We start from the raw sequence: 26,882 nt of genomic DNA on the forward strand, positions 1-26,882 counted from the left end.
AACCTATTTCTCCAAGTTTAGAAAATGTTTAAATATAGTCATATGTTTTACAGAAAACTATTCTTTCTGCTCAATAAATAAAACACAAAAATCACAGAAGGCTAAGAAGGAAACCAAGAAAAGATAAGAATTGCAGTTTTACTTCTCAGAGTTAACAGTTACAATATTCATAGGGTAGAACTCAGATTTTTCAAAGTAAAATACTTTTTCCATTAGCTTGTCATTTGAATCAAGTGAGAATAATGGCATTAATAAGAAATAAGTTTAGAAAATAAGTTTCAATATGCATTTCAGATTTTTTCCTTTCTTCTTTACAGATACTGTTTTGAAGACTGTGGGGTAACAGCAAACAAAATAGTGCCTACGTTACAGGCTATTTTGTATACAAACCTTCTTTACTTTCTAGCTGCTGTGGTATTTTTTTCCTCTTTTTATCTTCATAAATTGGCCTCTTCTTTGGCAAAGAGTCTTTTGATGGCACTTCAACACCTGAGGGATAAAAATGAAAAACTTTAGGCTTATACTACTTACATGTCACCTGAGAAGTACTATTTAAAGAATAGCATTTCATTCACCACAGAGACACATACCCTAAAATATGAAAGGATATTCATGGAAAAACTTGTATCTTTTTTATATAAGGTATTTTAAAATTTACATACAGTAAAAATTCTTTTTTTATACACAGTGAGAGTTTTGATACGTGCATCACCATCACAATGAAGATGCAGAAAAGCTCCATCACTCCATCACCCTGCGCTGCTCCATGTAGTCAAACCCTCCTTACCTTCTTAGCCTCTGGTAACCACTGATATGTTCTCCAACCAAAAGATTTGCTTTTTCTAAAATGTCACATGAATGGAATCTTAGTCTGGCCTCTATCATCACAATGGATTTGAGAGCCACTCACTCTGTTGCACATGTCAATACTTCATTTCTTTTTATTGTTGGGCAGCATTCCATCATATGGATATATCACAGTTTGCTTATCCATTCAACAGCTGAAGGACATTTGAATTGTTTCTGCTTTTTTGCAATTATGAATAAAGCAGGTATGAACATTTTCAGACAGGTTTTTGTGTGAACATTTCTATTGGGCAAATATTTTGTAGTGTGAAAGATGAAACATAACGTAAATATGACCTTAATTTTTAATAAAGACACTGCCAGTTGTTTTCCAAAGTGGCTATACTACTTTGCTTTCCCACCAGTAATGCAGAAGAGTTTCGGCTGGGTGTGATGGCTCACGCCTGTAATCCCAGCACTTTGGGAAGCCAAGGTGGGTGGATCACCTGAGGTCAGGAGTTTGGGACCATCCTGGCCAACATGGTGAAACCCCATCTCTACTAAAAATACAAAAAATCATATTATAAAAAAAAAATTATATTGTGGTGGTGGGCGCCTATAATCCCAGCTACTCGGGAGGCTGACGCAGGAGAATCGCTTGAACCTGGGAGGCAGGGGTTGCAGTGAGCTGAGATTGCGCCATTACACTCCAGCCTGGGCAACAAGAGCGAAACTCTGTCTCAAAAAAAGAAAAAAAAAAAAGAGTTTCAGCTGCTCTGAATATGGTAAAGATAAGTTTCTCTTTTTTTAGAACAGTCTTTTCAGATGTGTATAGCTTCTTGCTGAAAATGTCTGTTGAAACTTTTTGCACATTTTTAAATGAACTTATTGGTTTTCTTATAGTTGAATTCTGAGAGGTCTTTATATATTTTGGACATTAATTCTTTGTCAGATATCTGATTTGGAGGTACTGTCTTGGAATTCTCTCAAGTGTCTTTTGCAGAGAAAAGTTTTGACTGGTCTTTCTCAAAATGTATCTTTTTTCCTTTTATGGTTCAGAGTCCTATCTAAGCAGTCTGCCTAACACAAGATATCCTCCTATGTTTTCCTCTGAAAGTATTATTGTATATTTTACATTTAGATATAATAACCATTTGGGTTAATTTTTTGTTTGTTTGTTTGTTTTGTTGAGACAGAGTCTCGCTCTGTCCCCAGGCTGGAGTGCAGTAGCGCAATCTCGGCTCACTGTAAGCTCCGCCTCCCGGCTTACGCCATTCTCCTGCCTCAGCCTCCAGAGTAGCTGGGACTACAGGCGCGTGCCACAGCACCCGGCTAACTTTGTTTTGTGTTTTTAGTAGACAGGGGGTTTCACCATGTTAGCCAGGATGGTCTGGATCTCCTGACCTCGTGATCCGCCCACCTTGGCCTCCCAAAGTGCTGGAATTACAGGCATGAGCCACAGCGCCCTGCTGGGTCAATTTTTATATAGTGGGGATTAAAACTAGTGTTTTGGATTTTTCTGCATACAGATGTCCAATTGTTCTAGTACCACTTGCTACAAATACTGTATTTTATCCACTGAATTACCTTTCACCTATATACTAACCGTGTATAGACTATCTGTCTGTCTTTCTGGCAATATCACACTGTATTAATTCCTATAGCTTTATACTAAGTCTTGAAATCAGGTATTCTAAGTTTGTTCTCCTTTTTCAAACTTATTTTGGCTATTCTAACTCTCTGGTCTCTTCATATCCATTTTAGACTAGTTGACAGATAGCTACAAAATATCATGCTGTGATTTTGACTGGGATTGAACTGAATCTATAGATTACTGGATTACTGACACAGTCTCTCACTATGGGCAGAAGCCTTAGAATAAAGACAACAGAAATTGTATACCATGGGATTTTGAATGAAGTCACTAATAAAGGAAAATGACTAAAAATGTTATCTCTAAAGTAGGAATATATATGGATGTGTGCTGTGCACGTGCTGAAGAATGTCTAGAATGGTAAAACCATAGCTATGACTGATAAGACAAATACATTAAACAAACCAAAGAAAGAGGATAAAGCCAGCTGAGAACGCAGAGATCATCACTTCGATTACAGTTTTCCTTGCCTAGCAGCCTACACCTACTAAGATGAAAAGCATGGGCCTGAGGGGAAACTGTAGGCTGGATTACCTGAAGGGTGGTCCCAGTAACACCCTAGACTTAATCAACTGACTACTCCTCTAGTCATGGACTCTTAAATAAGCTGCTGTATTTGGAATCAACACCAAGACTTGTATGTGTTTAGACATTCCATTCACTTTGCAAACTGAGACATCACAATCAAGTTCTTGAAGAAGCTCTTTGCCTGAAATGAGTTTATTACAAATTATTGATAAAATACTCATATATATATATGAGACTGTGCTTAGTAGTCACAGGCTAAAGGATGATTGAAAAGTTAACCTGCTGCACATTTCAGAGTAATTATATGAAAACACCTGCAGATGCCTACACTCTCTGAGAGTACATTTTCAGCTCAATGAATTAAGTTTTACAATATCTAGGTAATAAATGTAGTAAGCAGCAATCTTCCAAACATATGATGAAACAACACCGTAGGATCTTTTAATGAGATGACTCCTGTGAGTGGGCTGTGAGGGGGGGACCTTGAATGTGAAGCTAAGGAATTTGGACTTTTATTAATAGACAATAGGGAACCAATAAGATGGTAAACACTGGACAACACTATGAAGAGGAAGAGACCAGGGTCAGAGATGCCACTTGAGAGATCATCTCTTACAAGCCTATGCTAAAGACTGATGCTAAAAGTCCATCATTTTACACTGTAATTTCCATAACTACAACTCTAACTGTTCCTTAAAACAGCATTTTTGAGACTGGCAAATTACTCCCTGCTTGGTCCCATCTCAATTTCTCCATGGGTGCTTTTAGCCTCTCCAATAGTCAACGATGAAATCTGATGTATGAATGCTAACTATATTCAAGTTCGTACCTAATTTCATTTAAAATTTTAAAAAAGCTATATTCTCAGTTAAGAATAAAATTTTCTAAAATCTAAGTACTGGGTTTCTTCACATCTAATGCTCCTAGCTGAACATATGTGTAAGAAAAAGTGGCACAGACCAGCTTAAATTTCAGTTCTGTGGCCTTGGGTAGGCGGTTTACACTCTCTGAACCACCATTTCCTCATCTATATGATGGAAGTAAAAATAGCTATACGAATTTTTATGAGGGAAAGACAGACACATTGTAGCATCAGTTACACACCAAGCACACAAGCACACAATAAGTGGTAGCTATTACTGTAATTACAGCATCAACACCACAATGACTATAATCTAAAAATCTAGGGAATATAGGAACATGAAATTTAAGAGAGGCCCCAATATATTCTTCTCATTGGAGCAAAGACACTATTTTAAATCATCTTACCTTTCAAAAAAGTAATAAATTATATGCCCAGTTGTGATCTCTAAACACTATTCCCCTCTAAAAGGAACCAAAGCTCTTTGGATAAACAACTGATTCCAGGTCTCAGGCCATGCAAGATGAACCTGGGATATCCTGTTGTGTCAGAAAGTAAGGAAAAGGTAAAAAAAAAATGGTCATGAATACTTTTTCACTGTGGTCATGTGGGTAAACTAATATGCTGTCCGAGAATCACTGTACTTCTTTTTTATTTTTTGGGATTCACTTTAAAACACACCAGGATAAAAAGTAGATGGAGAAGTACAAAACAAGAATGTCAAATGGTGGAGAAGTACAAAACAAGAATGTCAAATGGTCCTGATTGTTGAAGCTGGCTGATAGGTACACAGGGACTCATTCTATTATTATCACTATTCTTGTTTGTGGGAGAACTCAGTTAGACATACTATCATTTACATATACATTTGTATCCTTGTGTAGACGTCATCTTCCTAAACAATGAAATTACATCACCTATTCCTTACGTTTTACTGAACTTTTTCACAGATTTTCATAGGAACTGTCCTGATGCAAATTCCATTCTCCTTCTGTACATTAAGGGATATAACTGCATGTGCAGAGCTCTCTGACTGTTCAGTTAATGAAGAGTACCACTCACCCTGAGCTTGTAGGAGTTTAAGAGTAGCTTCGGCTCTGGCTCTGGCTTCTCTCTGGGATTTAGTTAAAAGTTTCCCTTCTTTTTTCAAGCGTTCTTTTCTTTCTTTTTCTTTTTGCTTTTTCCTTTCTCTTTTTTCTTGTTCCAATCGTTCCTATAAAAGAGTACATGTCAGACAAAACCTGTATTCATTTAACACACTATAAAATCCAAATGTAAACAATCCAAACTTCAAATAAATCTCGAGACACATGCAAAGTATGTTTGGAGATTCCAAATCAAAGTATTTTAAATGTTGTACATGATTATTAATTAATATCAGATTATTGCCAATGATACATAAGCAACTTATGTATCAAGCAATCTATTATTGAGAAAATAAAGATGTGCTGTACCTCTTCATCTTATTATTTGTATCAGAAAAATAATAAAACTGAATTACCATGCAACTATGAAATTCTCAGACTGAGAAGATTAAAGATATTTTACAGAGAATAGATTTTAAGTTAAACACAGGATCAGTGTTACCAACTTCATGAAAACATACCTCTTCTTTCCGCTTGGCTTCTAATTCTTCAAGTCGTTTTATACGTTCTTCCTCTTCTCTCTTCTGTCTTTCTTCTTCCTCTTTAAGCTTAGCCAGAGCTTCTTGCATAGCTTTAACAGTGGCTTTGCTAGGTCCTTTTTTCTTCTCTTTCTCTTTGTCTTCCTTTTCTCCTTTCTTTTTCTTCTTATCTTTCTTCTTTTTGTCTCCTTCATTGTCATCTACCAAAAAAGAATAAAGGCAAAGCATTGAAATGAAAAAACAATCCCTGTGGTGATGATGAGCAAAACCCAATCATAATTTAAGGACCATAATGGGCCAAGGCTGATGCCAGCAGCAGGCTAAGTTCCCTAGGCATCAAGGTATCCTGAGCACTTCGGTAACTAGAATAGCTCAGAATAACTCACAGATGGCCTCCTGAGAAGTCTGCAATGCTGGTGTTGGTCTCAGACGTCCCGAGGAATACAGTAAGACAGAAGGATACTGTCAGCAGTAAAAGGGCAATCCTGTACTTAATGTATCTCTTAATCCATGGTACCTGAGTGGCTGGTATCCAACAGATGCCTATATGAAGTTCTAACAATCAGAATGAACTAACACCCACCTAAGTTCTGTAGCTAATTTCACTTCTACAAGATGGAGATAATGAGAATGATGTCTACTTTAGGGGGATATTAGTAGGATAAAATACAAAAATATAGGTAGTTATACTCCCAGAACTCTAAAGAATTAAAAGCTATGAAGGCACTTTCATGGTGTTCCTCCTCAAAGATACCCAGATAATAAAAATCTTAGCATTTAAGAAAGTTGCCGGGCACAGTGGCTCACGCCTGTAATCCCAACACTTTGGGAGGCTGAGGCATGTGGATCGCCTTGAGGTCAGGAGTTCGCGACCAGCCTGGCCAACATGACGAAACCCCATTTCTACTAAAAATACAAAAATTAGCTGGGCATGGTGGCGGGCACCTGTAATCCCAGCTACCTGGGAGGCTGAGACAGTTGAACCTGGGAAGAGGACGTTGCAGTGAGCTGAGATCGCGTCATTGCACTCCAGCCTGGGCAACAAGAGTGAAATTCCGTCAAAGAAAGAAAAGAAAGAAAAGAAAGAGAGAAAGAGAGAGAGAAAGTGAGAAAGAGACAGAGAGAGAGACAGAGAAAGAGAAAGAAAAGTTGTGTCATTTTTCCCATTAAAAGTTGTCCAGTCAAAAGAAAAACTACTATTTTTTTTGAAATGGAGTCTCACTCTGCCGCCCAGGCTGCAGTGCAGTGGCGTGATCTCTGCTCACTGCAAGCTCCGCCTCCCGGGTTCACGCCATTCTCCTGCCTCAGCCTCCCGAGTAGCTGTGACTGCAGGTGCCGCCACCACGCCTGGCTAATTTTTGTATTTTTAGTAGAGACGGGGTTTCACCGTGTTAGCCAGGATGGTCTCAATCTCCTGACCCCGTGATCCACCCACCTCAGCCTCCCAAAGTGCTGGGATTACAGGCGTGAGCCACCGCACCCGGCCGAAAAACTACTGTTTTTAAGAATATAGTATGGCCATGCAAACCAACTGATCTTTAGCTATTTTCATTCTAAGTAAGAGGAAGAAATTAGCTAGAACTTTTATAATTGGTTGTTTAAAAAAAATGGCTCATTATTGCTTAAAAGACATTAACTTTAGCATGTTGAGTTTTAAGTGCAGCAGAAAATATTAGCAACTTCATGAAAACATTTATTTGTGAATTTCATAAATTGAACTAGGTTTGTTTTTTTTTTTTTTTTTTGAGACGGAGTCTCGCTCTGTCTCCCAGGCGGGAGTGCAGTAGCCGGATCTCAGCTCACTGCAAGCTCTGCCTCCCGGGTTCACGCCATTCTCCTGCCTCAGCCTCCCGAGTAGCTGGGACTACAGGCGCCCGCCACCTCGCCCGGCTAGTTTTTTGTTTTTTTTTTAGTAGAGACGGGGTTTCACCGTGTTAGCCAGGATGGTCTCGATCTCCTGACCTCGTGATCCGCCCGTCTCAGCCTCCCAAAGTGCTGGGATTACAGGCGTGAGCCACTGCGTCCGGCCCTTGAACTAGGTTTTTAAAGACAGGAAAGAATTCAAATATTATCTGACACTGACTTATCAGAAAGAACAAATTTTTCATTAAGTAACTTCTATAGTCTTCAACAGCAAAAAAAGAGTTTTCATAATGAAATTCTATAAAAATTCCAGTCTGTACATAAATAATCTGAAAGATATTTATACTATATATGTAAAGGATTAACAATGCAAATCAAGTAAAATACTTAGATGTAATTTTTTAGATGGCTCCTTACAATAAAGTGCCTTTATACCCATGGACAAATAACAAAATGACCTTGGGGCATAATGATGACAACTTATACTGTGAATCAAAAGCCCGTTGCTCTTTCCTCTAAAGCATTAACCAACCTTCTGCAGCTGTGGGAGTCTCTGCTTTCTCTTCAGAGGCAGGGATTACTCCAGTATCAAGAGTCACTTTGGATTTGACAGTTTCTTCTTCAGATTTCCTTTGAGATTCCTTTTGTTTACTCAGATCCTTTTTACCTGTTTCTAACTCTTCTTTTTCTTTCAGCTTCCGCAGTTTCGCTTTTTCTTCATCTCGCTTTTTTCTCTCGCGCTCCTTCTTTTCTGCCTTCTTTTGGGCCACTGTCTTAATTTTGAAGGAGGAGTCATCATCTTCATTCCCACTCTCTATGTTAGGACCTGGCTTGTTTTTTTGATTTTTTTTCTGTCCTTTTCTAGATTGCAAAAACTCATCTGATTCATCACCACTTTCACCAGAAGAATTTACTCTTGAACGCTCTTTAACTTTTTTACTGTTATCCTCATCCTCTTCTGACCCATCCCACTTCTTATTTGATTTTTGAGCTTTCCCTTTAGCTTTTTTAGGAAGTTTGTTAAAATCATCATCATCATCACTCCCAGAGTACATTTCCACTTTTGGTTTTGCAGTCTTTTTTGATTTTGAATCTTTATCTTCCAATTCTTCGCTATCATTATCATCAAAACTCTGTTTTTTGCCCTTCTGTCCTTTCTTTTTTTTATCTTTTGAGGTGAATTCCTCTTCATTGTTTTCTGTTGGCTAAAAAATTTCCATTGTTAGAAAAGATTAACAGAATTACATTTGAGACCAGAGTCATGTGCTTCATTAACTAAGCATTTTTTTTAAATCTCAAATGATTTCAAAATCTTTTTCAAAGTCTTTTTCATAGGAATATAAAATTCAAACAAGCACGAGAGGTTGGCCTTGGCCTCAGACACATTTCGCATTCATTGCAAATTTCAGAATCTAGGGCCTCTTGAAACAGGCACTAATCACCACTCCACATTTACTAACTTTACAAAGCCTAAGGGACAAGTTGAAAGAAGAAAAAATATTTATCATTTTCCCATTACTCTGAGGCTTATCCAAATTCGAAGGATGAAAAAGAAACAACAGAGAAAACTGAAGGTGGAGATGAGTGATTACATCATATCTCCAAATGTACCAATTTTATGAATAAACAATATACCACAAAATACCTTTACATTCCTATTTTTTTTTCCCTTTGGCATCAGATTTCACAGAAGCTTTTAAATAACATATTGTACACTGCTCAAAAGTTTCCAAATGTAACTCCCCAAACCAACATTAAGAAGAATACAGTATGAAACACGAATAGGTAACAAAGGTCTTTCACCTTCACTGCAACAGTTTCTCTGTCAGCTTTGATGCCTTGAGCTTCCAAAGACAATTCTTCCAGTTCTTTCAGGATATCATCTTCACTAGAAAAGGATTAAAATACATTGTGAAGCACTGGTATAGTTATATTAAGTGAATTCAGTACCAAAACAAATAAAAATCAAATATATTTAAAATATACTTACTCAAAATCCTGCTTTTTTTTCTCTTTTTTCTTTTTCCCTTTTGACTTTTGAGGCTCCTGTTCTTTGGCAGCACCAGCTCCTTCTATTTCTGCAGCCAAGGCATCAAGATCAATGTCATCCTTGGCACTTAAATGAAAACAAAGACGTCCTAAATGTTACTCAAAGGTAAAATAATCATTCATTCACATAGAAAATTTTATCATTTTGACCTTTTTCATGCATTAGCAGCACAGTGAGAAAAATCATTTGGCAAGTTCTTTCATAACAGCACAAGCTACATCTACTTATCAGCCTCCCTACATCTGCCTCAATGAAGTTTCTGGATTACACTCAAATAAGGGAGAGTGATAATGAAACGCTCCAAAGGTTTTTTGTGTGTCTGAATGAAGTTATTTATAAAATGGAGAGATCTTAAAACATAAAACAAGTCTTATTTCTCAACTATCAGTAACAACACCTAAATATTTGGACCCCTGTGCATTTTTACTTGGAATAGCAAAAATTTCAGAGTTGGAAGGAAGTTTAGAGATCAGTCATCTAGCCTGTAATCTCATTTTACCAATGGGGAAACTAAAATGCACAAGGACTGAATGTCCTGAGAAAAACATAACTACATGTTCAAATCTAAATGAATTAGGAATGATCCACTAAATAAAATACTTAACCAAAAATCCAGAACGAAACCTGTTCGCATCTGGTTTCATTTCTGGATCCATCCAACAATGTCCTCACCTACCAACATTACTTGGAGTAAACCAAATTAAGTTCCAGCTAAAACCTACAGAAAATGAAGGCGGCCCAGTCTAAAATGTACAAGTAGCAAAGGTAGATGAATCCAAATGAATGGCACAGTAAGAAAACAACTCATGTAACGTGGCCTTTATAATGGACGTCTTGTAAAGAGATGCTTTATTTCAGCAAAGAAAAAAATTTTTTTTCTTGTTTTTTTTTTTTTTTTTTTGAGACAGAGTCTCACTCTGTCACCTAGGCTGGAGTGCAGTGGCGTGATCTTGGTTCACTGCAACCTCCACCTCCCAGGTTCAAGTGATTCTCCTGTCTCAGCCTCCTGAGTAGCTGGGATTACAGAAGCCCGCCGCCATGCCCGGCTTTTTTTTTTACTCCTGACCTTGTGATCTGCCACCCTCAGCCTCCCAAAGTGCTGCACCCAGGGTGAGCCACTGCACCCAGCCTCAGTAAAGAAAATTTCTAAAGAGAAGTAACTTCCAACTATATTATAAATATAATTAAAAGATTATATGACAAGACATTGAGGATATAGAATTTAGCCTTAAGGAGCTTAATAGGGAAGACAGACAGCAAACCAGTAAAGCACAAATTGCAAAATGTTAAATGCCTTGAAGTAAAAGAACGTAATGCTTTTATAAATAGTTGGCCAGAACTGAAATGTGCTCCTTTTCTTCCTATATTTTAGATAATTTGACACTGATCTGCTGCAGTGGTAGGGACTTCCTACAGTACCAAATCTAGAATGGGAAAGTCAGAGGCATCTTATTCTTAGCTAAAGGGGTACACGTACCAGACACAGTTAAGTCCAAAAGCTAAAGGCAACAAGGTGTGTTATGCCTCAAGAGGGCTCACAAAAGACATCTGAACCACCTAAGAAATGTTTGAGCATTATGTATTTCTTGATCCCACCAAAGATATAGGGAAACAGAAACTGAGGGGGAAGCCAGGCAGTATATTTTTAGCAACATTATTTTCAGGTGATTGTGCACCAGATCTGAACACTGTCACTCTTCTTCCTTCATAAACGAAGTAACTAGTAACTGAAGCACAGAGAATCTGCCCAGGATCACACGAGTCAGAGATGTGGGATTTAAATCCAGGAAGTCTGATTCCATAGCCAGATGTCTTACTTCTGCTGACATAATCCAATTTGCATTTTAGGGCTGGACGCAGTGTCTCACACCTGTAATCCCAGCACTGTGGGAGGCCGAGGCAGGCAGATCACTTCAGCCCAGGAGTTCGAGACCAGCCTGGCCCACACTGTGAAACCCTGTCTCTAAAAAAATATAAAACTTAGCCAGGCATGGTGGCGCATGCCTCTTGTCCCAGCTACTTGGGAGGCTGAGGTGGGAAGATCACCTGAGCCCAGGAGGTTGAGGCTACAGTAAGCTAGAATTGTGCCACTGAGTAAAACCCTGTTTTTAAAAAAAAAAAAAAAAAAAAAAAGCATTTTAGAATGCTACCTCTGGTATGAATGGCAGGGCTGAATCCTGACTAGTCAGGAAGCAAGGAGACCAGTTAGGAAGCTTTTGTAGTAAGTGTAAGGAGAAACAATGAGCACCTAGACTTGCCCAGTGGCAGGCAAGATGTAAATCAGTTAGATAAATATTAAGGGAATCAAATCAACAACACTTAAGTGATCAACAGGATGTATATAGAAAGGAGTCCTAAGGAAGAATCAAGGACAATTCTCAGGTCCCATCAGGTAACAAGAACCTAAATCTGCCCTAGCATCTCCCAGGAGTATCCCCCAAGGCATCTCTGGCAACATTTCACACTACAGCAGCTTCTGACAACTGTGTGAGAAGAGAAGGTTGAAGTTTGGCATCTCATTTCCAAAAATTAATCTGCCCTCACCCAAACTGTATTCATCTCATCAAAATAGCTTCAAGAATCTTCTTGTGATTAGCTATATTTCTGGAGAATTCATCAATAAACATCTCTAGGATAACAGTGTATAGGACTACATTTGTACATTATTAAGTCTGAAAGGCTTCTTGTAGCTAACAATATAAGATGAACAGTTTTGTAATATGCTTATATTTAGGCATTGTGCTGACTAATGCCTAGACATAATATATATACTGACACTTAATATTCATAACAATTCCATAAAACTATTCTTAAAGATGGTAATTTTTCAAAGGCCACCCAGCTACAAAGTAGCATACCAAGAATTCAAGCCCAAATTTTAACAGCAGATTCTACTGCCTTCCTAGAAAATGGGAAATAATCTAGTGTATTACCTGCTTGAAAACTTCAAACATAGCTATGAAATTCCTACAGTTTACATACAAAGGCAAAAGACTTAGCATAAGTCAGCATAATACTGAAGAAAAAAGCTGCAAGACTCATTACTCAATTTTAAGATTTATTATAAAGCTACTATCAAGACAGTGTAGTACTGGTGAAAGAAGAGACACATAGATCAAGGCAACAGACCAGATAGCCCAGAAATAGAGCTCTGAGGAGGATACTAGTATTACAATAAAAACACTAACCACAGACTGAAAGAAACATTTGCAAAGCACTACTAGCTGAAAGATCTGTATCCAAAATACACAGAGAACTCTTAAAACTCAACAGTAACAACCCAATTAAAATATGGGCAGTCACCTTGTCAAATTAGGGGCAGGGGGAGTAGATTAAAAATATTCATCATCATTTGTCACTGGGGAAATGCAAATTAAAACAAAGAGATAGTGGTATTTACCTATCAGAGTTGCTAAAATCCAAGAAACTGACAATACCAATTCCTGGTAAGAAAGCAAAATGGCTGATTCTAGGGCAGGGGCTAGACATAGACAAAATAAGCCTAGAGCACTGTGTAATGGTAGGAAGCAAGGAAATGATTTTAAAACAAAAAACAAACACAAATAAGAAAATGCTAAAACACACAAAGACACACACAATGTTGAGTCTATGACAAAGGGACACATGAGCCAACTGAAAGAGCTCCCAATGGGCAATGGGAGCAACAAATTAATATGTTAATTAATTAGAAGAACAAATTAAATAACAATATTAAATTATAACCTAAATATGAAATAATTCCACTAGTCATACTATTAGAGAGAAATGATTAAGTAAGTAAATGGGGAAGAGACAAACGTGTGCAGAAAAAAACTAAATTATGCATAATTCCATCCTCAAGGAAGTGGAACATAATTTTCCACTCCTAAACAATGAGCTGTGTACAGTGATTTCATTCCAAAGAATACAATATAGAAAGAGAAAAAAAAGTAACATTATAATGCAGAAATCTGACAAACACAGCCAAGTGATCAACATCGACATCAGTGATATAATGAAATCTGAGAAACTATCACAGATAAGACAAACCTAAGGATAAATGACTACTAAATGTAATGTGGTATCCTGTATAGGATCCTGGAACAGATACAGGACAGTAGAGAAAAACTAAAGAAATCTACACAAAGTATACACTTCACTTAATAATATTGGCTCTTTGATTGAAACAAGTGTACCATGCTAATATAGTAATAACAGAGGAAACTAGGTGTGGGGCATATGGAGACTCTGTATTGTCTTCACAATCTAAAACTTCTACAAATTAAAGTTTATTTTTAAAAAACTGAGCAAAGGGCCAGGCGCGGTGCCTCAAGCCTGTAATCCCAGCACTTTGGGAGGCCGAGACGGGCGGATCACTTGAGGTCAGGAGTTCGAGACTGGCCTGGCCAACATGGTAAAACCCCGTCTCTACTAAAAAATACAAAAAGTAGCTAGGTGTGGCGGTGGGCGCCTGTAATCCCAGCTACTCAGGAGGCTGAGGCAGGAGAATCTCTTGAACCTGGGAGGCAGAAGTTGCAGTGAGCTGAGATAGCACCACTGCACTCCGGCCTGGGTGACAGAGGGAGACACTGTCTCGAGAAAAAAAAAGTACAACCAATTAATTTTTGACAAAGGTGCAAAAGCAGAAGACAGCCTCTTTAACAGTGCTAGAGCAAATGGACACCTATCTGTCACAAAACAATGAACCTCACCCTCAGTCCTTACCCAAGAGTGAACCCAAGATATATGATGTACTTAAAAAAATAAATAAATAAAAGCATAAACTTTTAGGAAAAGAGTAAAATATCTTTCAGATCTAGCACTAAGCAAAGAGTTAAGAGTTAAGGCTTGAAACTAAAAGCACAATCCAAAAGAAGTGGAACTCATCAAAATTAAAAACTTTTGCTGTGAAAGACTATGTGAAGGGAATGAAAAACAAGATACAAAATGAGAGAAAATATTTCCAAACCACAAAGATTAACAACTAGAATATACCCAAAACTCTCAAAACTCAACAGTAAAATAAATCCAAACAATCCAATCAAAAAATGGGCAAAAGGCATGAAAAGACATTCCACTAAAGATATACAGATGGCAAATAAATGTTCACATCATTAGCTATTTGGGAAATGCAAGTTAAAACCACAATGGGGTATCACTACATACGAATCACTACATACCAATGAGAATGCCCTCCTCCCCCACAATAGTGATAATAACCAATACTGGTAAGGACAGAAAGGAACTGGAAAATTCACACACTGCTGGTAGAAATATAAAATGGCAATGCCACTCTGGAAAATAGTCTATTAGTTTCTTGCAAAACTAAAAATGTACTTACCACATAACCCAGCAACTGCATTCTTGCACATTTATCCCTAAATAACAAAAATTTATGTTCATGGAGAAACTTGCAGACAGAAGTTCATAGCAGTTTTATTTTCAATAGCCAAAAACTGGAAACAACCCACATTTCCTTTAATAGGTGAATGGTTGAATAGACCGTGGTTCATTTCCATTCCATGAAATATTATTCATCAATAAAAAGGAATGAACCGTTGATACATGCAACAACTTTGATAGATCTCAAGAGAATTAGGCTGAGTAGAAAGAAGCCAACCTCAAAAGGTCACATACATACTAAATTCCATTGATACAACATTTTTGAAAGGACAAAACTTTAGAAATGTAAAAGACACTTGAGGTTAGAGACAGGTGAAGTGTGTGTGGTGGGGTGGGGAGTACAGGAAGGAGGTGGTTACAAACATACAACATGAGGGATTCTTGCACTGATATTCTGCATCTTGACTGTGTAATGGATATACAAACCTACACATGTAACAATATTGTATAGAACTAAATATAGAAACACACACACACAAAGAGTATAAATGAAACTGGGCAAACCTGAATATAATCAGTGGATTGTATCAGTGTCATTATCTGGGTAATGGCTGGGCACAGGGGCTCATGCCTGTAATCCCGGCACTTTGGGAAGCCGAGGTGGGTGGCTTGCTTAAGCCCAGGAGTTCTAGATCAGACTGGGCAACATGGCGAAACCCTGACTCTACAAAAACTACAAAGAAATTAGCCAGGCAGGCCAGGCGTGGTGGCTCATGCCTGTAATCCCAGCACTTTGGGCGCCCAAGGCTGGTGGATCACGAGGTCAGGAGTTCAAGACCAGCCTGGTCAATATGGTGAAACTCCATCTTTACTAAAAATACAAAAATTAGACGGGTGTGGCGGTGCGCGCCTGTAGTCTCAGCTATTCAGGAGGCTGAGGCAGAAGAATCATTTGAACCCAGGAGGTGGAGGTTGCAGTGAGCAGAGATCATGCCATTGCACTTCAGCCTGGGCAACAGAGCGAGACTCTGTCTCAAAAAAAAAAAAAAAGAAGAAGAAGAAGAAAAGAAAAAATTAGCCAGGCATGGTGACATGTGTCTGTACTTTCAGCTACTCTAATGGCTGGGGTGGGAGGATTGACAGCCCAGGAGAGGGAGGCTATGGTGAGCCATGATTGTGCCACTCCATTCCAACTTGAACGACAGAGTGAGACCCTGTCTCAACTGCATATGAATCTATAATAATCTTGAAATAAAAGTTTAACTTTACAAAAGACACTATTAACAAAATAGGTCAGGCACAGTAGCTCATGCCTGTAATCCTAGCACTTTGGGAGGTGGGTGGATCACTTGAGGCCAGGAGTTTGAGACCACCCTGGCCAATATAGTGAAATCCTGTTTCTACTAAAAATAGAAAAACAAATTAGCCAGGTGTAGTGGCACATGCCCGTAATCACAGCTACTCAGGAAGCTAAGCCATGACGGTCACTGTGCTCCAGCCTGAGCAACAGAGCAAAACTCTGTCTCAAAAAAAAAAAAAAGACACAATTAGCAAAATGAAAAAGCAAGACAGGCCGGGCGCAGTGGCTCACGCCTGTAATCCCAGCACTTTGGGAGGCCAAAGTGGGCGGATCACCTGAGGTTGGGAGTTGGAGACCAGCCTGACCAACATGGAGAAACTCCATCTCTACTAAAAATACAAAACTAGCCAGGTATGGTGGCGCATGCCTGTAATCCCAGCTACTCAGGAGGCTGAGGCAGGAGAATCGCTTGAACCCAGGAGGCAGAGGGTGCAGTGAGCCAAGATCACACCATTGCACCCCAGCCTGGGCAACAAGAGTGAAACCGTCTCAAAAAAAAAAGAACAAAAAAAAAAGGCAGGACAAAGAGCGAGAGAAAATATCTGCAATACATATATCTCACAAAGGATTTGCCTACAAAGAAACAACACAATTTTTTAAATGGGAAAATGATTTGAACAGACACATAACCAACGAGATGAAAGAATGACAAACACATGACAAGATGTTATCACTAATAAGGAAAAGTAAATTAAAACCACAATAAAGGCAGGGCGCGGTGGCTCAGGTAATTCCAGCACTTTGGGAGGCTGGGGTGGGCAGATCACATGAGGTCAGGAGTTCAAGACCAGCCTGGCCAATAAGGTGAAACTCCGTCTCTACTAAAAATACAAAAAAGTAGCTGGGCATGGTAGCTCGTGCCTGTAATCCCAGGTACTCAGGAGGCTGAGGCAGGAGAATCGCTTGAACCTGGGAAACAAAGGTGGCAGTGAGCCAAGATCACGCCACCACACTCCAGCCTGGGCAACAGAGTGAGACTTCATCTCAAAAACAAACAAACAAACAACCACACACACAAAAAACCCACAATATGTCACTACACAGCCACTAGAAATACTAAAATTAAAGATTGGTAATAATACCAAGTGCTGAAACAGGATATGGAGTAATTGGAACACATACATCCCTAGAGGGAATGCAAAAACGGCACAGTCACTTTGGAAGACAGTTTGACAGCTTCTTGTTAAATATACATTTACCATATGACCCAGCAATCCCACTCCTAATCCCACTCCTAGGTATTTATTTACCTAAGAGAAATGAAAACACATGTCCACACAAAGACTTAAATGTTCATTGCAGCTTTACCCAAAATCAGGAAAAGCTGGAAACAACCCAAATATCCATCTACCAGATAATATATAAATAAACTGTCATATATCCAGGCAATGGAATAATAATACCAGGTAACAAAGGGAAGAACTAATGCTACAAGCGCTAACATAGATGAATCTCAAAAGTACACTGTACTAAGTGAAACCCAGTCAGCCAACAAAGACTACGTACTATATCATTCTAGTTATATGAATTTCTAGAAAAGGCAAAACTACAGTGACCAAAAATAAAACATGAAAACTATGGTCACTACTGGGTTCAAGCGATCCACCTGCCTTGGCCTCCCAAAGTGCTGGGATTACGGTGTGAGTCACCATGCCTGGCCCTTTTATCCACTTTTATAAGTTACAAAAACAAGAACAAATCTATAATCTTTTTCTAGTATCTTAATTTCTATTAAACACAGTAATGTGGAGTTAAAATGATGTTTAATGAAGGAGTCTTTTAAAAACATTTTATTCTTTATTTCTTCATTCTTCTCTCTCACCACTTAACAAAAATCAACTCTAAATGAATTAAAGACTTAAATGTAAAATCCAAAACTATGAAACCATTAGAAGAAAACAGGAAAAAAGCTTCATGACATTGTTTGAATAAGACCTCAGAAGCTCAGGCAACAAAAGCAAAAACTGACAAATACAACAAAGGAAACAACCAACAGAGTGAAGAGACTGCCTATAGAACGGGAGAAAATATTCACAAACTATGCATCTAACAAGGGGTTAATATCCAGAATACATATGGAACTCAAAACAACAATAGCAAAAAAGCAAATAATCCAACTAAACGATGGGCAAAAGATCAGAATAGACATTTCTCAAAGGAAGACATAAAAATGGGCACCAGGTATATGAAAAAAAAACACTCAACGTTTATTAAACATCAGGGAAATGCAAATCAAAACCACATTGAGATATCACCATGCCTTAGACTAGCTTTTACAAAAAGACAAAAAATAATATGGCGAGAATATGGAGAAAGGAGAACTATTATACACTGTTGGTGGAAACGTAAATTAGTACAGCCATTAGAGACAACAGTACAGAAATTCCTCAAAAAAAACCCAGAACTATCATATAATCTAACAATTCCACTACTGGGTCTATATAGCCAAAGGAAATGAAATTGCTATGTTGAAGAATATTTACACTCCCACATTTACTGCAGCACTGTTCACAATAGCCAAGATATGGAATCAACCTAAATGTCCATCAACAGATGAATGGATAAAGAAAATGTACATCTACACAAGGCAAATACTATTCATCCATAAAAAAGAATGAAATCCTGTCATTCTGTGACAACACATACAAACTCGAATGTAATTAAGTGAAATATGCCATATACGGAAAGACAAATACTGCATGATCCCATTCATATGTGGAATCAGAAAAAGCTGATATCATAAAAGTAGAGAGTAGAATAGTGGTTACCAGAGGTTGGGAAGAGTAGGAAGGAGAGGGAATGAGGAGAGGTAGGTCAACAGGTACAAAGTTACAGTTAGGAGAGTAAGTTCTGGTGTTCTACTTCACAGTAGGATAACTATAGTTAACAATAATGTATTATACTTCAAAACAGCTAGAAAAGAGAATTTGGAATGTTCTTACCACAAAGAAATGACAAGTGTTTGACGTGATACGCTAATTATCCTGATTTGATCATTACACAATGTGTAGAGATATCAAAATATCACATTGTACCCTATAAATATGTACAATTATTATGTATCAAGAACAAAATACAACCTGTATTTTTTCAACTGTATAAAAACAGTATTTTATTGTGTGTGCAGGCATGTACTCAACTTTAGAGTTTGGCTTTTGGAATTAAATAAAAACTGTACATAAAAATAAAAAGTAAGACACGTACTTTATCTTGTGACCAATATAGTACAAAGTCTTTTAAAGACACATATTACAAAAAAATTGTTCACTGCAAAGAAGTAAAAGGAAAATTAACCTCATGTACAAATCTCCTCTCAATTCCAAACTTAGCAAATTTCACTTGATAATGATAGGTATTTTCCACTGAAAAACTGTGTAATGATTGTAAAGTTTGACAAGAAATACAGGAAATCCAACTCCTTTCCAAATTATTCCACACTTGAAAATCTCCAAGATGTCTAAAGAGTCCTTTTTAGCAGCCTCTCTTCTCCAATGCCTCTTTATCCACTGCAGAGGTTTTAAAACCTGGCCCAAAATATCTCTGATACTCTTTGAGAGGTGGAGGTCTATCTCCTTTAATGAGGGAGTTGTAGGACTGCTTGCTAAATAGAAGGATGCGGCTTTTGTTATAGTTTCTAGGCCCAGGCCTTAACCTGGCAGCTGCCAAGCTAATGGGGATGTCCAGGTCAGGAGAGATCAAATAGAGATGCTCCAGCTGACAACTCCAGCTGATTAAGCCCAGTCAACCTCCAGAACCATGAAAGATAATCACAAGTTTTCTTGTTTTAAGCCACTGTTTGGGGTGACTTGTTATGATACAATAATAACCGAAGCATCCCCATATTTGTTCCTATTCCTAATCAATAGCAGGGCCTAAAGTAATGGAAAGCACATTGGTAGAAGTGTAAAATCCAAACTACACCACTCCTTCCTCCATCCCCACCCCCAAGTTGATGGACAAATTGTCCAAAACCTCAAAGTACTAAAGGAAGGGTAAGTCACTTATAACATCGTTGCTGCCCTTTTTCACTTAATTTGGCTTCTGTCCCTTCCCACCAAAACTCTTAATAATCGCTAACGAGACTGAGTGCATAAGAGGGAATCCTTCTCTTTATTCTCAACTCTATCTCAGCAATAACAGCTGCAGTAAGAGAAATTGGAAATTCAGTCCCACCTTCTCTACAGGTTGCCTTCTGACATCTCATTTCCCCGGTCTTCATCTTCTTACCCAGAACATCCTTGATCATCAACAGTTACATATAAAAAGAGGAAAAACAAGACAAAAGAAGGGAAAGCCCAGCAGTCATTGCTCCTCAGTGGCCCCCACCACTTATAACCACAAATCTCAACAGTTCTCACTCTCGACTCCCTTAATGAAGTTATGGCTCAAGTACTACAATCAATATGCTGAGAACTAGTTATGTCTCAAAACAAACCCCTCGCAGCTTATGATGTCCTTATGAAGACTGGACTCCTTTGAAAGAGATATGAAACCATACTGCTACTATATTATACAACGCAATGCAAAGGATATGTGTATCTTATCACCTTCTACAAAATTCAACCTAATCCTTTATTTTCTAAATATGATACGTTAATTTGAAAAGAACACAAATCTTGTAGACCCCCCGATACACATATCCTAAGTTCTTGTGTATTATAGATTCCAGTATGTCTAACTATCAGATCAGCACAGCTTTTACAAACTGGATTGAGTGGGGAGGAACAGAGTTGCAGGGATTTCAGAAGCTTCAAAATTCTCTCTAGTAACTTCTGTTTTATCTGTTTTAAATTTTAATTTGATAATAAAGATTTAAGATGAATATGGATAGCCACCTTATCACAGTATACTGTCACAGAACAGCAACCCAAGCTTTTGTTTACAACCCCCTTCCCCCAAAATTGTTTCTGGTTGATGAAAAAGATCAGATGCACACTTAACAGGTAAATTAAACCTTCTTGTCAAGAGAAGATACTGTCATATAAAGCTCAAAATCACTAGTTCAAATTAAAAAAAAGTATCAGAAGAATTCAGCTCTTGCTAGTTCAGGCATGCTGAACTGAACTCAAAAGAAATCCATTATAAGAGGCAATACATTCACAATGGAAATGGTCATTTAGATCCTGCTACTCAAAGTATAGTTATAGGACAAGCAGCATCAGCATCAGTATCATCATCTTGTTAAAAATGCAAAATCTCAGCACTTTGGGAGGCTGAGGCGGGTGGATCACGAGGTCAGGAGACTGAGACCATCCTGGCTAACACGATGAAACCCTGTCTCTACTAAAGATACAAAAAATTATTTGGGCGTGGTGGTGGGCAACTGTAGTCGCAGCTACTCGAGAGGCTGAGGCAGGAGAATGGTGTGAACCTGGGAGGCGGAGCTTGCAGTGAGCTGAGAGATTGCTTGAGACACCTTCTCAAAAAAAAAATATATATATATAACTTATGTTCTAAAATAACTGACCACATGGTAAGTGCTCAAGGCAAACTCAGTCTCTGTACTCCATAGAAGTTGACTCTGATCCTTAATCACTGTTAGAGGCCTTTTCCCACCTAACTTGTATAGTGCCTGGCACTGTAATATTAATAAATCATTAATATTAACAATCTAATAATTACTAATAAATTTTAACAAAAATTTTTATGTAGACAACCACTCTCAAGACTGGATTTCTGAATAACCAATTTGGTGAACACCATCATTAGAATGGTCTGGCTACACCTGTGTACAAAATTACTGGCAAAACAGGAGCAACCGAAGATCTCAAATATTCCTCATGGTCACCCTTGGTACTCTAGAGACAAAAGAAACACACAGCATACTCCCATTCCTTCCAATCTGCATGCTCTCTTGATGGCAAACTTAATTAGAAAAGGATTTTTAAGAGGCAAATGTGAAATCTCATTTCACATATGGTGGTACTCCCATACTCCATTTTCTCCCTTCAGCATTTCACTCTGTATTATCTGTGCATATCCCTATTTGCTACATTAAAATGTAATGCCCTCTGAGAACAGAAAACTCCGTTTTGTATTCCCAATTCACCGCCCTTTTTTTTCTTTTTTTTTTTTTGGAGACAGGGTCTAGCTCTGTCACCCAGGCTGAAGTGCAGTGGCACAAACATGGCTCACTGCAGCCTTGACCTCCTAAGGCTCCAGCAATCCTCCCACCTCAGCCTCCTGAGTAGCTGAGACCACAGGCACACACCACCACACTCAGCTATTTTTTTTTTTAGGGGGTAGAGATGGGGTCTCCCCATGTTGCACGGGCTGGTCTCAAAGTCCTGGCCTCAAGCAATTCTCCTGCTTCAGCCTCCCAAAGTGCTGGGATTACAGACATGAGCCACTGCACACCGCCCACCTACCTACCTTCTGCAAGTGGCAACCAGAAAGGCATGTTAGACATTCCTTTTTTTTTTTTTTTTTGAGACAGTCTCACTCCATTGCCCAGGCTGGAGTGCAGTGGTGTAATCTTGGCTCACTGCAACCTCCACCTCCCAGGTTCAAGCAATTCTTGTGCCTCAGCCTCCCAAGTAGCTGGTATTACAGGCATGCACCACCACACCTGGCTAATTTTTTGTATTTTTAGTAGAGACAGAGTTTTGCTATGTTGGCCAGGCTGGTCTCCAACTCCTACGCTCAACTGATCCACCCGCCACGGCCTCCCAAAATTCTGTGATTACAGGCATGAGCCACCACCATGCCCGGTCGCATGTTAGATGTTTCAAATAGGCACTAATAAATAAGGAAAAAGTCCTATTCTGGAATGGCAATCACAACTCTCATACAACAGGCAAAGCTTATCAGTTTCAACACAGCAGTTTAATAAAAAACATGTCTAACACTATAATAATTACTGTACTTTTGATCACAAAACTTCCAAATGGAATTTTCTGAAGCAATAAATTGAAACGCAAGTTTAAATGCCTCTGAAAAAGTACAATGACATTTCATTTATCCAACAACAGACAAGGATTCCATTGTATGTGAATTTTCCAAATGAATGAAATGTACCACTTTTACAAATTTATATTTAAGATATAAATGTTTCTTATAATGGATATATAATTTCTTGAATATTTACAAATGTCTGAGGTTGTATCAAGATAATGGAGAAAAGAAAGGAGGGGACAGAATACATATGAAATGAGATCTATGAATGAATTTGAACCTGGGTGATGGGTATGTTTGTTCATTAGACTCTTCTACTTTTGTATGTGTTTGAAATTTTTCATTTAAGGAAATTCACACCACAGTAATCAAAACTGTGGTACCGGCTGGACGCGGTGGCTCACACCTGTAATCCCAGTACTTTGGGAAGCTGAAGCAGGTGGATCATTTGAGGTCAAGAGTTTGAGACCAGCCTGGCCAACATAGTGAGACCCTGTCTGTACTAAAAACACAAATATTAGCCAGGCCTGGTGGCACACACCTAAAATCCCAGCTACTCGGGAGGCCAAGGCAGGAGAATCGCTTGAACCCAGGAGACGGAGGTTGCAGTGAGCCAAGATCACACCACTGTACTCCAGCCTGGGTGACAAAAAAAAAAAACCAGAAACAGAAACAACAACAACAAACTGTGGTGACAACATTGACACAGACATACATACAGACCAAAGAAATAAAATTTAAAGTCCAGAAATAAATCCATATATCTAGCGTCTAATGATCTGACAAGGGTGCCAAAACCTTTCAACAGGGAAAGAAACCTCTTCAACAAATGGTACCAGGACAATTAGATATCCGTACATAAAGAATGCAGATGAACCCCTACCTCATACCATACACAGCAATTAATTCAAACTGGAACAAAGACCAAAATGCAAGAGGTAAGGCAATAGAAGTTTTTTTTTTTATTATTATTTTTTGAGATGGAGTCGACTCTGTCACCCAGGCTGGAGTGCAGGGGTGCAATCTCGGCTCACTGCAACCTCCACCTTCCAGGTTCAAGCAATTCTCCTGCCTCAGCCTCCCGAGTAGCTGGGACTACAGGCACCCGCCACCACGCCCGGCTAATTTTTGTATTTTTAGTGGAGACGCGGTTTCACCATGTTGGTCAGGCTGGTCTCAAACTCCTGACCTCAGGTGATCCACCTGCCTCAGCCTCCCAAAGTGCTGGGATTACAGGCATGAGCCACCATGCTCGGCCAGCAATAAAACTCTTAAGAAAACATTCAGGTAAATCTTCATGACCATGGATTTGGCAACAGTTTCTCTTAGATACAACACCAAAATACAAGCAACAACAACAAAAAATAAACTGGACTTCAACAAAATTTACAACTTCTGTGAAAAAGAAACTTTAAAAGATAGTGGAAAAACAACCTACAGAAATGAGAGAAAGTATCTGCAAATCACACATTTGATAAGGATCTAGTATCCAGACTACATATCAAGACCTCTTACAACCCAACAACAAAAATACAACCCAGGCTGGGCACGGTGGCTCGCGCCCATAATCACAGCACTTTGGGAGGTGGATCACCTGAGGTCAGGATTTCGAGACCAGCCTGGCCAACATGGTGCCGCATCTCTACTAAAAACACAAAAATTAGCCAGGCGTGGTGGCGTGCGCCTGTAGTGCCAGCTACTTGGGAGGCTGAGGCGTGAGAGTCGCTTGAACCCGGGAGGCGGAGGTTGCAGTGAGCCGGTATCACGCCACTGCACTCCAGCCTGGCCAACAGAGTGAGACTCAGTCTCAAAAAAAAAAAAGAAAAAAGGAAGAAAAGAAATTAAAAAAAACAACTCAGGCCAGGCACAGTGGCTCACACCTGTAATACCAACACTTTGGGAGGCTGACATGGGAGGATCGCTTGAGGCCAGGAGCTGAAGACCAGCCAAGGCAACAAAGCGACACCCCATCTCTACAAAAAATTTTTAAAAATTAGCTAAGTACAGTGGTGCATGCCTGCAGTCCTAGCTACTGGGGAGGCTGAAGAGGGAGGACTGCTTGAGTCCATGAGTTCAAGGCTACAGTGAGCAATGATCGCACCATTGCACTCTAGCCTGGGTGACAGAGTGAGATTCCATCTCTAAACACAAAGGAAGGAGAAAAGGAGATAAAAAGCTTACTATTTACCAAATTAAAAAAAAAAAAAAAAAAGGAGGGGGATGAATGATTACATTAACAGCAAGAAAAATTCTGAGATACCTGGGAAAAAGTCAAATCCTAAAGATTAAAGTGAACAATAACATTTTACTGTTATACAATTAAATTAACCAACTAAATGGAGAGGCAAAGTATATTACTTATTTGTTCACAAATATATTTCTAGCATCCAGAAAAATAACTGGCACTCAAGCGCTTAAACCTCAATATATTTCTTGAATGGAATGATTCAATACCATAAAGACGTCAAGTGTCACAAATAATCTAAAAACTTAATAGACTCCCAACTAAAATCAATGTCAACTGATATTTACCTTTGCAAGTATTACATTAAAAAAATAAGGAAAAATCTCAAATTGTTAAAATATCAAGAACATGAACATGCCCACAGATGTCTTAAGTTGTCTTTAAGTGATTCTCAAGCATTCTCAGCACCTATAAGACATACACGAGTGATGGTCAAACAGCTTGAGAAATCTCACAAATGCCTAAATCTAGTTCAGAAATCCCTAGGCCAACAGTCCTCAAATTCGTTCCCAAGATCTCTTTAGGGAGTCTAAACTACTCTAGGGGGTCAAAACTATTTTCAAAATAATACTAAGAGGTTACTAGCCTTTTCATTCTCATTTTCTCACAACTGTACAGAGGAGTTTTTCAGAAGCTAAATGATGTGTGATGATGCTGCAGATCAAACGCATAAGTAGATATGAGGATCTATCTTCTTTTAAGTCATAATAGTAAAGATGTTTGCAAAAATGTTTAGCTCTTCTCACTATTTTTGAAAATATGGTTATTTAATAATGTTATGTATAACAATGTAACTTTATTTTTATTTTTAAATTAAATATTTGAAGAACTTTTCAGTTTTAGTTTGTAATACTTGTAACTGGTAGATATAACCCACATACACAAAAGGCTTTTGTGTTCCTTAGGAATTTAAGAGTGTAAAGGAGTCTAGGACCAGAGTTTGAGAATTGCTATTCTAACCTAACCACTGACACTCAGTTCCTCGGGAAAGCAACACTCTGCCCACCTTACAGATCAACTGCAATACTAGAATAAACTTAGAAGCATAAATAAAGCACAACTAATGATCAAGTAACATTAAAAGTAGCTGAATGAGCTCCCCACAGGGAATCTCAGCATGGAAGGCTAGAGAGGTTACTACCAACAAAAATCTATAATCTGTTTTCTTATTAATTTACAGCAAACTAGGACTTCTTCCCCTAGCACTTCCTAAAGCGTCAGGATAGGAACAGACTAGACCAAAAAAACTCTATGCATCTTTTTTTGATGTAATTTACGCAGACAAGAGTTTTATTATTCAAATATATGCAAGTAAGAAATTAATTCCTTTATTAAACCGAGGCTATCTGTATTATATTTGTTTGGTATATGGATGCTGAATCCTAGCCTTTGTCTCAACAAGTTTCCCGAGTCAACTGAAAAAGGTCAGGAAAACTTGCTGAACCAACACCGTATCAAAATCTCATTGTGAAGAATTACACAAACTGGGGCTGAGTATGGTGGCTGACACCTGTAATCCCAGCCCTTTGGGAGGCCAAGGTGGGAGGATCACTTGAGATCAGGAGTTTGAAATCAGTCAGCCAACATGGTGAAACCCTGTGCCTACTAAAAATACAAAAATTAGCCGGGCATGGTGTTGGGCGCCTGTCATCCCAGCTACTTGGGAGGCTGAGGGAGGAGAATCGCTTGAGCCC

General features: G+C 38.7%; 1 protein-coding gene across 1 annotated transcript in view; it reads right to left on the reverse strand.

The window, feature by feature from the left end:
* The window catches only part of EIF5B (eukaryotic translation initiation factor 5B), a 40,609-nt gene extending 31,125 nt beyond the window's left edge, over positions 1-9,484 (reverse strand). Inside the window, exons 1-6 of the mRNA XM_011969606.1 lie at positions 9,308-9,484; positions 9,121-9,205; positions 7,850-8,522; positions 5,437-5,654; positions 4,893-5,043; positions 391-489 (exon numbers count right to left, since the gene is read on the reverse strand). Of these exons, the coding sequence (XP_011824996.1) occupies positions 391-489; positions 4,893-5,043; positions 5,437-5,654; positions 7,850-8,372 (991 nt within the window). The 5' untranslated portion in view covers positions 8,373-8,522; positions 9,121-9,205; positions 9,308-9,484. The remainder of the gene's footprint in view (positions 1-390; positions 490-4,892; positions 5,044-5,436; positions 5,655-7,849; positions 8,523-9,120; positions 9,206-9,307) is intronic.
* Positions 9,485-26,882: the final 17,398 nt, after the last annotated feature.

This window comes from Mandrillus leucophaeus, unplaced genomic scaffold, assembly GCF_000951045.1.
Source record: "Mandrillus leucophaeus isolate KB7577 unplaced genomic scaffold, Mleu.le_1.0 Scaffold9, whole genome shotgun sequence".
Classification (NCBI taxonomy): domain Eukaryota; kingdom Metazoa; phylum Chordata; class Mammalia; order Primates; family Cercopithecidae; genus Mandrillus; species Mandrillus leucophaeus.